A 12,419-nucleotide genomic window follows, 5' to 3' on the forward strand; every position below is an offset into this window, starting at 1 on the left:
TCTGTAAGTTGAATTTTTAATGATAGACCAAATAGGAAGTTTCTGGGCATTTTCCCTTATGTACCACATGTATATTGTTAAATGATTCATATTGTGTACATCAGTGGTGTCCACTTATGAGGTAAACATCTGTTAGCAAGTACAGGGCTGATGTTGCCCTTTCTTCTTGTCTACCATGATTCTGTGTGTTGTTTGATTAGGGATTTTTGCCAATAGCTTGTTACACTTTCTCCAAGCAAAACATTATTAACTTTGTAGCTAGTTGTACAAGCATCTCTGAAACAAAATGATTTTTATCAATTTTTAAATGACAGACGTAATTTGATCTTTTTAATCCACATATTCTTCCGTCTCATACTGGAAAACATTATTTTGCCTTTATTCTGGAAAAATACATTTTACTTGACAGTGAGGTCATTGTACCTGGTTAAAAAATGACTTGAATGCTTTGATGGCTTTCCAAGTCACTGTTTGACAAAATTTCCTAACAGTCAAGGTGCAGCACGCAAGGGACAAATGGATTGCTGGCCCAATAAAATCCAATTTTTACATATTCATAGTTGCACTTCCCACTGACATTTTTATTTTTTTGCTGCTTGGCTGAACTTACGACACTTACGGGCACATAATAATTCATATTCTATATTGGCACCATAGTGTTGTTTAATAGCTAGCTACTTTTACTACATAATTTTGAAATACTTGTTACATTTTTCACTACTTCTTATGCTTCAATGTACTTCTTTCGAGCGGATGATTTTTCTCTTTTTGGTGGGTTGGTAAGAGAACACAAGAAAATGGTAACAAAGAAAAATTTAACTTTAACAAATGTAAGCAATAATATACAAATCATGTGAAAATACCTCCGCTCAGATAAACTACTGTTAACTAAGTGAGAGAAATGGATCAATGTAATCCTTGTAGTACACATACCGTCTGTAAGAATGCAAAGATTCTCAATTTCTGTTAAAATTCTAATTAAATTTATATTAAACAATTTGTGAAAGATATGTAATGCTAAAACTGTAGCGCTAGAAGAGGGGGATGGGTGGCCTACGTTCCCAGAGTGAGGCTCCTTGGGTTTGCCTCCCACACCGCTACTCACCAGCTACTTACTTGCTTAACTTCTTTGCTTCTGTTTCCTTATTTGCAACATGGAAATCATAGACTCTACCTCACAGTGTCGTTGCGAGGATAAATGAGTAAACACATGTAAAGCAGTTTGGACGGTGTCTGGCCTAAAGTGCTCAATGCTTCCGATTATTAGAAAATAAATCTGTGCAGTCCTCATCTTATCATTTCCCTACTAAAAATCCGTCACTAGGTCCCTATCATTGACCAAAGGAAGTTGTCCCACTCTTAATCAAAATATCTTCTTCATACATTGCCTCCTATTTTGCCTGTCGGTCGGTATCTCCCCTGCCAGACCGTCAGCGCCCAGATCCTCTTACACTACTAGTTACATGGCAGGCATTCAAAATTAGCTTTTGAACTTTTTTCACCACTGACAAAGGTGCTTAAAAGAGGAAAAAACTCTAGAAACGATTACAAATCACCATGTGAAGTTTAAGCAGTAGCGTACTTAAGGAGGATTTGTAAAATCGTCTGCAGACTGGCCAACCAGGCGGATCCACCAACACGCGGAGCTTTTTAGTAAAATTGTTTCTCACTGACGTCACTCCACCACGACCTCTGACGCACGGGAGGCGGGCTTAGAGAGACAGCTGGATTTCTTCCTCGCCCTCCCGCCTCCGCGGGACGGGCAGGCGCGGGGGCCAGCCTGCCTCCTGTCGATTTGGTGTTTCCATTGGTCGGTTTCCCCGAGGAGGCTGGCGGGGGGGCTGACTCCGCCCCCCCGCGGGCGGGGTCTCTCCGCCGCAGGAGCCCGGGATGGTGGGGCTTGCCGCGGCCGCCATCTTGGATTCCGCGGGAGCGGTGGCGGCAGTAGGGCGCCGCGTCTGGGGAGTGGCTCTCCCCTCCCCCTCCCCCCGGGTTCGGTGGCGGCGGCTCCTCCCACTGGGGGGGTGGTGCGACGGCGGTGGCATCTACGGCCATGGCGGCGACTGCTGCTAACCCCGGTGAGGAGACGGAGGACTGGGGTGCCTCTAAAGGAGAAGGTGCCGAGGGGGTTGGCAACTAAGGAGACCCAGGGCTGAGGGGCCGGAGTTGGGGCTGAGGGCGCCGGGACGCGCGGGGGTGGCGGTGGGGGAGGGGAGTGACCTGGCGGAGGGGCCCGACTCGAGGGGGCTGGAGAGACCCGAGGTGGAGGGAGGGAGCGGGCGGGTGGGAGTTGGGGGTTCGGTGCCCCGGTCGAGTTGGAGCGGCTGCCCGCGCGGCGCTGGCCCGCCTCCGCTCGTCTGGCAGCGTTCTGCTGTGCGGTGTGGTCCTCTTCCAACCCTCTGCCCGCTGGAGCTGCTTGATGCCGAGTAACTGGGCAGAGTGGCTCGTTTCACTTTAAAAGTAGTTTGGGTTCATAAACACTGGACCACGTTGCTGTTTAGCTGAGGTGTTACTTCCAAACATTGAAACATTTGGATTTTAATTTAAACTTTAAAAATCTGACTATATACTCAAAGTTTCTCTAGGCTCTAAACTACCCCCCCACCCCCCTCCCGCCCCGGGCTATACTTTGAAACTTGCGTTTACGTATTAAAGTGCCCCTAGTGTCGTGAGCTGCTGAGGGCCGAGGTTTGTGTAATGGTTGAGGTTCCAGGCAGATCTTGCCAACAGCAAGCATCCAGAAAGCCCAAGTTTTAATCTTAAGTGTGGGTTGAGGCACTTCCCAGTCTTTAAGAAAAGTTCAGTTCCATGCTATTTCTCAATGAACCTCTCTTCAAAAGGGGGTGCTTGAACATTTCAAAAAAATCTAGCCAGACGTGTCTGAGAGATGGAACAGGTTGTGGTGCAGCAGGTCTAGACAGATCAGGTCTTCAAATTCCTAGTCCCAGTCCTCTTTCCACTATATTACAGTTACTTCTCCCTAGGAAGTATTTCCTTTTAGGGATCCTAGTTTACCTTGCTGACGTTGGCCATTCTTTTGCAAAATAAAATCCTTTTCCAGAAATCTCTATCTTTGGTAGCCTTAAAAAAGAAGCAAGAGGTGGGGATGAATTTCTTAAAAGTACAGCAGTGGGAGGAATTCACTGCTGTTCTGACGCTGATATTTAAATCAGATTTTTTTCGTGTCTCTGAAAGGCAGTATTATTTTGCAATATCCAATTTTGCTGTTACAGTTGAATCACAGTGAAATTTACTGTCTTTTCCTACTGTGTTTCTGGGAACAGACCTATTTAAAGAAGTTAATTAGTCACATGTCAATATCATATTTTAAAATCTTTTTAGTTTTCTTTAGAGGAAAAGGAGATAAAATTAATGGCTAAAATTCCATTGCAGGAAATGCTGAGTGATGGAATAAAATTGGAAAGATGCTATTATTATGGCAGACCTGACTGTAGTAAAATAACCTATCTGTTAACTAGGGGGTAAATAAACAAGATTTTAGATTGACAGTGCATTGCAAAATACTTATATAACCCTAGTCAAGTTGCAAAGCATTTCTCTTATTAAGAGGTGGCCTGGGTAAACAAGTTCGGTGCATGTCAGAAGCTTTTTTCCAGCAGTGTGGGTGGGGTTGCTTTATTTTGTTTTGCTTCTTGAACAACAGTAACCAGAATGATTATCTCTTGACCACATTTTCATTAGCTGATCAATATCAGCTAAGTCTGTAAGCAGAAAATAACATTTATTTGTGCAGAATCCTTGCTAATGAAACAGTTGATTTTGTTTGTTGTCCTTTAGCAGCCTGCTTCTGTGATTTCTAGATTTCTTTTTTGATGTTGAAAGATTCTTCCATCTCTTCCAAGTTATTGATCCCACATTCAACACATGGTGATTAAATTAGAAAATATATTTTCTTCCTTCATTTCTCCTTTTACCCCTTTATATCAAAAGGAAGAGATCATAGATGCCTTGTGGACTTTTAGTAGCCTGTTGCATTTTGGGAACTGAGGACCATGAATGAAGGGACACGGGGTGGAAATGTACTGTGCTCAGTGAAAAGAAGGTAAATGGTTTTCAGGTCAGAATTCTCTGTTGCATGGTTAAACCCTCTTTCCTTAAAGCCATTTCAGATAGTAGGGACGTCATACCTATTTTTTTAAGTTTTTTCTACTTTGTCTTTTTTCTGGTTAAGTTTCCCTACACTTCTTGTTAGTTCTATCTTTACATATGTCTGCAAAGGATTTTTGTGGTAGCATTTAACTTTTCTTTCTCAGCTTCATTTAAATTAATCCTTAGCATTAATAACAGTGCCTGATGATTGTGTTAATTGTGCTTACAGTATGATTTAGAGACCATTGGTAGCCCTTCAGTGTCTTGCAGGGGACCTAGTTCCTTTGCATTTCTCACCATGTCTTAACATGGTGCTGGATCAAAAGAAGAGTAAGCATACGGTTTATACTCCACACTCTAAGAGTTATGTTGAAGTAATAGTTCTAATGTGATGATGAGTTTTTTCCTATATGAATTGATAATTCTTCATATGTTATTACTTTTTCCTAATTCTTACCGTTGGCAAGTAGAAGTGGGTGGGTCGATGGCCCATGAAATCGTAGGCTGTATCTTTCTTATCTATGGAATACTAGCAATTTTGAGGAACACTTTTTAAATTGCATGTGTGATTTGTAATACATTGGTTAAGGCACTGGTTGGGAAGAGATTAGGTATTTGATTTATAATTCAGTATTCAAACCAGAGCCAAACCAGAGCCATGAATGAGTTTGTAAGAGTGTAGGTTTTTCCTCTCTTGGTTCTGGTATTCTCATTAGTAGAGACCTCTTTTTGTGCTATTAGGGACCATTTATTGTGGATGGAGAATATGGTAGAAGGCAAAAGAAGAAACACTGTTTGGGTTGTAAGGCTGATGTTTAGGAAAATTTTTCTTTTCACGTAATTGCCAACTATATAAATTATAGTTGTAAAAGCATCAATTAGCAAAATCCTTGCTCATTACCTTTATTTACCTCTTTCAGATACGGGAAAATAGGAATTTATGCAGTGTAAAATTAAGATACCAAGATACTTTATTATGTTCTATTGCAAAAACCTTTTTGAAAAGTTTAAATACATTTTACTAATTCAGCAATTGAAATACAATTAACATTTTTGAGAAAGAACATTAATCTGCATATTTTTTAGATTTGTGGCACTAACCTGAATCTTCTCTATTTCTTAGAAATTAAGAAATAGATACTTCTGCATTCGTGGAACTCTAGTTTTCTTGTTGTTTTGAAATAGTGGTCTCTCAGCTTAGTTTTTTGCTTTCCAGCCCTACCCCTCTACTCAAAGAATCCAGTAACAGATGAGAATCATATGTTGTTTTATGGATGTTTGTGAAAGTCTTTTGTGGTTCTCTGCTGTGGATGACTTTTTTTTGTAAGGCAATAACAATAGGGATTTCCACAGTGCCAAGTGATGGTTGATCTTCAAAAACTGAATTGCAACCTTCAAGGAAAATAAACCCTTTTTTCTTCATTTTACTCAGGCCATGACATCTTGGGGTTAATTCCAAAACTAGTAAAATTTGAATCCTTAATTGTGGAAACTGTTTGGAGCCATCTTTCTATTTTTCTTAAGGCTGTTTACAATATTTATTTTAAATGTTAATCGCCTGGTGGTAGAGTCCTGTGTAGGAGTGCAAAGGTAACATTTCTGCCAGTGCTCCAGTGTCTCTGTGGTGGTATAGCTGATCTCCTTTATAGGTAACAATAAAAGAATACATTTAAGGCCTGAGCTCAGTGGAGTCTATCTGGGCCCGTCCCCCATACCCTGTGAAGGGCCCTACTTGTAAAGCTGTCTCTTTTTAAGAATGCTGCCTAGTAGGTCATGGTGATTTCAGTAAGTTGACATCTGTGAATGTTGGAGTTGGAATCAAGCCAACCCCTGTATTTTACACATAAGGAAGCAAACCCAGAGAAAAGAAGGGGCACATTTATTAAACATTTATTAAGTGCCTACTATATGCCACGCCCCACTTTCCTGTTTTGTTGGCTATTCTCTATGTTAGAAACCATCTCTCACTTTCCAAATAAATTCTCTCAATTTATATCTCTTTTCCTCATTTCTTCGTTTTGTATTTTCCCCTTCACATCTTCACTGTAGTTGAATGGACAAACTAAGTTTATGGCTTTAACAGTATAATTAGAATTTAAGTTCCATGAGAGCAGCACCTTTACCTTCCTTGTTCACCATAGCATCCCAGTGCTCACAGCGGTGCCTGGTATGTAGGACTAGAGTTCAATAAATGTTTGTTGAAGTGAAATGAAATGAAATGAATGTTGTAAAACCCAGCAATGGAGGTTCATATCTTTATGCACTGTTAACATGAAAATACTTTTGAAAGGATAACACTAATTTAGCCGTTAACATCATGAATTCGTTTATAATAGCTAACATTTTTTAATGGTTATATGCCAGCTATTGTTCTACATATGTTATCTCACTTAATCCTCATGTGTATTCTCTTATTTAATCTTTACAACAATCCTAAGAGATATGTGTTAATATTCATTTTTTACGGATGAGGAAATTAAGCCACAGAGTGAATAAGTAGTTTGTCTGAAGTCACATAGCTGGTAGGGGGTAGAGACAGTTTGATTGCTGGCAGTTTGTCTACGCAGTCAGCATTCTTAATTTCTATGTTATAGAAGACTTTTTCTCTGTGACTTAAGAGTCACTTTCTACTGATATGTAGTACATGGATATCTTTTGAGGAGGAGGAGGGTGGATTATTGTCTTTTGTGTGTGCATGAAGAAGCTGAAATACCACTTTGGGCAGCCAGGAGGGCACAGTTGCTTGGATGGAGAGGTGAATGCAAGGTGCTGAAAAAGGAGCTGGAAGAGTGTTGCAGTTCCTAAAATCTTTTCTATAACTTCCTATATTTTTTCCTCATAGTTGTTTTTCAATTCCTTAAATAACTTTTAAGGTTTTTACTGGACTCCTTCTCCTAGTTCTTCATACCCCCAAATTGTGCCATTTTGATGCACCTGTCTTTGGATTTGGCTTCAGACTCACCGCATTGCTTGTTCTTTCTTATGTTTCTTCTTTGTCCTTTTTGTCTGCTCATTTTCTTTTTCCTGTTCATTATGCTTCTCCTTTTATAGTCTCACTCCTGGGGCTAGAACTCTTAACTAGTTAGTAAGCTGGTCAACTTCCTTCATTCATATCTATTTGCCCACCTTCCTACCTTACAACTTGTTTGCCTCCTGCCACAGTTAAACATTTATTTGGTAACTGCCGTATTCCATTCCCTTTGTTTATCTTTTGTGTATTGAAGACTCTAAAATTTTCATTCCTGTCTTCTCACATAGTTTCTTTCCTATATTTTCATCTATTTAAAAGACATCTTGGGGCCGGCCTGGTGGCACAGCGGTTAAGTGTGCACATTCTGCTTTGCCGGCCCCAGGTTCACCGGTTTGGATCCTGGGTGTGGACATGGCACTGCTTGGCAAGCCATGCTGTAGCAGGCGTCCCACATGTAAAGTAGAGGAAGATGGGCACGGATGTTAGCTCAGAGCCAGTCTTCCTCAGCAAAAAGAGGAGGATTGGCGGCAGGTGTTAGCGCAAGGCTAATCTTCCTCAAAAAGAAAAAAAAAGACATTTCTACTCAAATATCCTTTAACATACTATTTATATGTATGTCCACCAGTATTGCCTTCAAATATGTGCTGCCCTTCCTAACTTTTCTGTATCTTTAATGACTATCATAGTTTTTTCAGTTCCCCAGGCTAAGTAACTAGAAGTGTTTGGATTCTTTTATGTGTTTATCTGGTTGGTTATCACATCTTGTTTTTTTAAAATGTTTTTTAAAATGTTAAAAACATTTTTTTAACATATAAAGATATTAAAACATTTTTTAACCATATAAAATATATATTTAAATAGATATATTTAAACACATATATTTAAAAAGTTATTTTAATCAAAATTATCCATGCTTATATTTAAAGACTTAGTTATTTACATGATTTGTTACAGAAACAACAGTCTTCTACCCCCTTCTCTCAGCTCCTTTTCCCAGTGACAGCCGCTTTTTCTCTCTTCTAACCAACCTTTTTGTTTTTGTTTAAATAAAATGTCCCAGAAGTAAAAGACATGAATTTTCAAATTGAAGGGGCCAGACCAGTGAATGAAAACACACCCACATCAAGGCACATTATCATGAAATTTCGGCATCAAATACAAAGAGTATCCTCTAAGCTCCAGAGAGAAGAAAACTGCTTAGTTCAAAAGAATCAGGAATCAGATTGGTCTTGCTTTTCAGTAGTCACAATGGAAAGTAGAAGACAATGGAGCAATGCCTTCAAAATTATGAGGGAAAATAATTTCCAACTTAGAATTCCATATCCAGGCAAACTATCAGTTAGCGAAGGAGAAGAAAGATGTTTTCGTACATCCAAGGTCTCCCTTATACTGTTTCTCAGGAACTTACCAGAGAATGTACTTCAGCAGTAGGAGAGAGTAGACCAAGAAAGAGGAAACATGGAATACAGGAAAGAGGCAGTACAACAGGAGAAAAGTGAAGCATCCATTTTGCATACATTGCTGTTAGTTTCCCTGTATTCAGTATGGTACCCTCACTTTCAGCTTTGCCTGGTGCTCCCCAGAGGTCAGCTCTTCAGAAAATATATCAGTCTTCTGAGAGGGTGGAGGAGGGGCAGTTTCCCTGCTAAAGGAACAGGGAGAGGATATCTGGGAATCCACTTGCCAATTAAAGGGACATTAAACCAATCCTTTTTATTTTAGCTTTCATTCCCTCTACCCCCCCCCCCCCCCCCCCAACACAGAGGTACCTGGAATCACCAGTCCTGAGACTTTGGGGGATTGCAATGTGTAAGTTGGATAGGTTTTCTGCTTTTTCCTTTTCTGGCTTAGGATTCAGTTCTCTTGGGTCTACCAAGGCAATGTTCCCTGTTTCCAAAAATTTATTGCCTTTTTCTTCCATTTTTTCCATCTGTGTTGTTTTATATCTTGGATAAAATTGTTTTTCTCCTGTATGTAATTGTTTGGGGGGAGAGGGAAGAGAGTAAAAGTAAATGCATATGTTTAACCCACTACCCTTATTCAGAAGTTGCATAGTTTAAAATTTTAGGGGTTCCTTTACCTTTTCATTCTGCTATCATACTAATTTAGGCCTCTCTCACCTCATTTTTGACTATTTGTCTTTCTGCTTCTATTACTTCAAACTTTAAATGTCATACTAATCTTTTTATTTACATTTAGTTTACATTTTCTGACTTAAAGGTATATTTTGTCTTTCACTGTTTATTGAATGACATGTAACATTTCCTCTTGGCATTCAAGGCCTTCTCACAATTGGGTTGCATTTGACATCTTATTTTTCCTCCTGAATATAGACTCTGTGCTCTGTATAGGTCTGTTTCCCTCCAGCTCTTCACAGCTATTTTCATACCTCCTGTTAGGATTTGCTCGTGTCCTTTTGTCTATGTGAAATGCCTTTTCTTTCTTCTTTACTTTTTCTGAAGCCCAGCTTGACCGACCTTTTTGAAACTTACTGACTGTTTGCCTGCCTTATTTCCTTTAGTTTTTCCTTCCTATTGAGTACCTTCTCTGTGCTAGGGATTATGCCAGACCTTAATTTAAACCGTCTCAGAATCATCTTCTCTTTCTTTAAATTCTTCTAACTCTTAGATCATTTGTAAACCTATTACTAAAAGTATGAACTTGATTTTTTTACGGAAAAAATTTGCTTTTTTCTTAGGAAAGTTACATATATTCACTATTTAAAATATATAGAATGAAATAGAAAAAGTTAATAGCAATAACTAAAAGATATATTCAGTCTTACTAATAATAGGGAAATGCACATTAAATCAACAGCGAGAATCATTTCATACCAAGAAAATTATTAAAATTTGAAGGATTGCCAAAACCCAGTGCTGGTGGAGGTATGGATAATTTGATACTGTTAGTGAGGCTCTTAATTGGTATAATCTTCTTGGAGAGTAATGAGCAAAGTTTTTTTGTTTTTGCTGAGGAAGAATCGTCCTGAGCTAACATCTATTGTCATCTTCCTCTATTTGGTATGTGGGTTGCTGCCACAGCATGGCCACTTGACAAGTGGTGTAGGTCTGCATCTGGGAACCAAACCCAGCCGTTGAAGCAGAGTGCCCCAAACTTAACCACTAGGCCCCTGGGGCTAGCCCCCCACAGTTTTAATTGTGCTCCCTTAGACCAAGCAAGTCATTTTCAGAAATCTGTTAGTATAGAAGTACTGGCACCTGTGCATAAAGATACACAAGGAGGGGCCGGCCCTGTGGCCAAGTGGTTAAAGTTCTGCCCTCTCTGCTTCAGCAGCCTGGTGTTCACAGGTTTGGGTCTGGGTGTGGACCTACGCCGCTCATCAGCCATGCTGTGGAGGCATTGCACGTACAAAGTAGAGGAAGATTGGCACAGATGTTAGCTCAAGGCTAATCTTCCTTGAGCAAAAAAGAGGAGGATTGACAACAGATGTTAGCTCAGGACAAATCTTCCTGACAAAAAAAAAGAAGATACATAGGGATCTTCATTGAAACATAGTTTATGGTAGTGATAGTTTGTTATAAATATATACATTTGTACTATGAAGTACTGTATGTATAGCTATTAAAAAAGTTAACTCTGTATGTATCGACATGACCCACCTTCCAAGATAGATTGTTACATGGAAAAAATACAAGGTTCAGGATAAATAAAATATGATCCCTTCCCTTTTTTATGTAAAAATTACCCCAAATCCTATATGATGTATAGAAAAAAGGTCTGGAAGGATTCTTATCAAAATGTTAATAGCAGTTATCCATAGGGGGAAAGTGGGATTAAGATGTGTGCATGGCAAATTTTACTTTTGACTGTATTGTTTGAATATTTTTAGAGACTTCTACATTTGATTTTATGTATATTTATATTGTATTTGAATATATTACTTTTGTAATGAAAAAATTAATGGGAAAATCACTTAACATTTTGATGTTTGGTCAGTTTTTATAAAGGGACTGTTTAAGGGGTACTTAAGCATGTCAGGCACTATGCTAAGCACTTTTCACATGCAGTTATCTAATTTAATCTTCCCCAAAGTAGGTACTGTTGTTAGCTACATTTTACAGATAAACTCAGCGAGATTAGGTAATTTACCCAAGGTCGTACAAGTTATAAGTGATAACCCTAGGATTGGAATCCAGATTTATCTAACTTTAGAGTTTGAGCTGAGTCCTCTCAGATTTTCAATGTGTGCCATACACTAGGCGTGCACACACATTTTCTTTTTTAAAAATTGGCACCATGCATTTTCTGGTTATAAAAGTAATACGTGCTTGATGTAAAAAACAAAACAATATGGATATACAGAAAATCAAATGTAGAAGTCTCTAAATGCCATCCCAAAGATAACCACTGTTGATAATTTATTGTGTAACATTTGCTTACTCCGTTCTAGCCATGACATCATCCACACTATTTCTAGAACTTAATAGGCATGCTCTCATCTCCTGGTCTTTGCACTCTGCCTAGAATGCATTTCCCCCAGGTACCTGCACGGTCTATTCCCTTACCTCCTCCTAATCTTTCCTTAAATGTTACCTTTTCAGTGAGGTCTTCCCTTACTAAAATTGCTACCCTCCTACCCTTGAACCTTTATGTATTTCTGATTTGACTTCTGGCTTATTTTTCTCCATATTTATCACTACTTAACATATTATTAGGTTGAGCCATATGAAGTAACTCATATATTTTACCTGTAAAATGTCAGTTTCATATTATCAACCCAATTTATATTTTAATTATTTCTCTTGTTTCTCTCTCCCACTAACATGTAAAAGTAATAAGGGTTGAGGTTTTTTCTTTTTTAAAGATTGACACCTGAGCTAACAACTGTTGCCAAATTTTTTTTTCCTGCTTTTTCTCCCCAAATCTCCTTAGTAGGTAGTTGCATATTTTAGTTGTGGGCCTTCTAGTTGTGGCATGTGGGACTTTACCTCAGCGTGGCCTGATGAGTGGTACCATGTCTGCGCCCGGGATCTGAACCAGTGAAACCCCGGGCTGCCGAAGCTGAGCTTGCGAGCTTAACCACTGAGCCAGGGGCCAGCCCCAGAGTTAGGATTTTTGTCTGTTCTATTTATTGCTTTATCTCTAGGGCCTGCAACAGTGCATGGCATATAGTAGGCATGGAGTAAATATTAAATGAATTCTTCCAGGTTTTGTTATGCGTATATACTTTAAAAAGGGATTGTATTTTATATACTTTTGTGTAGCTTATTTTCCATAATCATATATGGTAGATAACTTTCCATTTTAAAGTTATAGATCCACGTTTAAATTTTTTTAATATATTTAAAATATTTTTCTATTATGGCAAAATATACAT

At 39.0% G+C, this 12,419-nt stretch overlaps 1 protein-coding gene across 8 annotated transcripts in view; it reads left to right on the plus strand.

Moving 5' to 3' along the window:
- Window positions 1-1,677: 1,677 nt before the first annotated feature.
- ARNT (aryl hydrocarbon receptor nuclear translocator) overlaps window positions 1,678-12,419 on the plus strand; it is a 62,932-nt gene continuing 52,190 nt past the window's right edge. For 4 of the 8 annotated variants that reach the window (XM_023641232.2, XM_023641233.2, XM_023641235.2 and 1 more), the window contains exon 1: window positions 1,916-2,117. In XM_023641232.2, the coding sequence (XP_023497000.1) occupies window positions 2,054-2,117 (64 nt within the window). In that variant the 5' untranslated portion in view covers window positions 1,916-2,053. Of the gene's footprint in view, window positions 2,118-12,419 lie in introns of all 8 variants that reach the window. The other 4 variants (XM_070268307.1, XM_023641234.2, XM_070268308.1 and 1 more) reach the window with 4 other exon arrangements.

Source organism: Equus caballus, chromosome 5 (genome assembly GCF_041296265.1).
Source record: "Equus caballus isolate H_3958 breed thoroughbred chromosome 5, TB-T2T, whole genome shotgun sequence".
In the NCBI taxonomy this organism is placed as follows: Eukaryota; Metazoa; Chordata; class Mammalia; order Perissodactyla; family Equidae; genus Equus; species Equus caballus.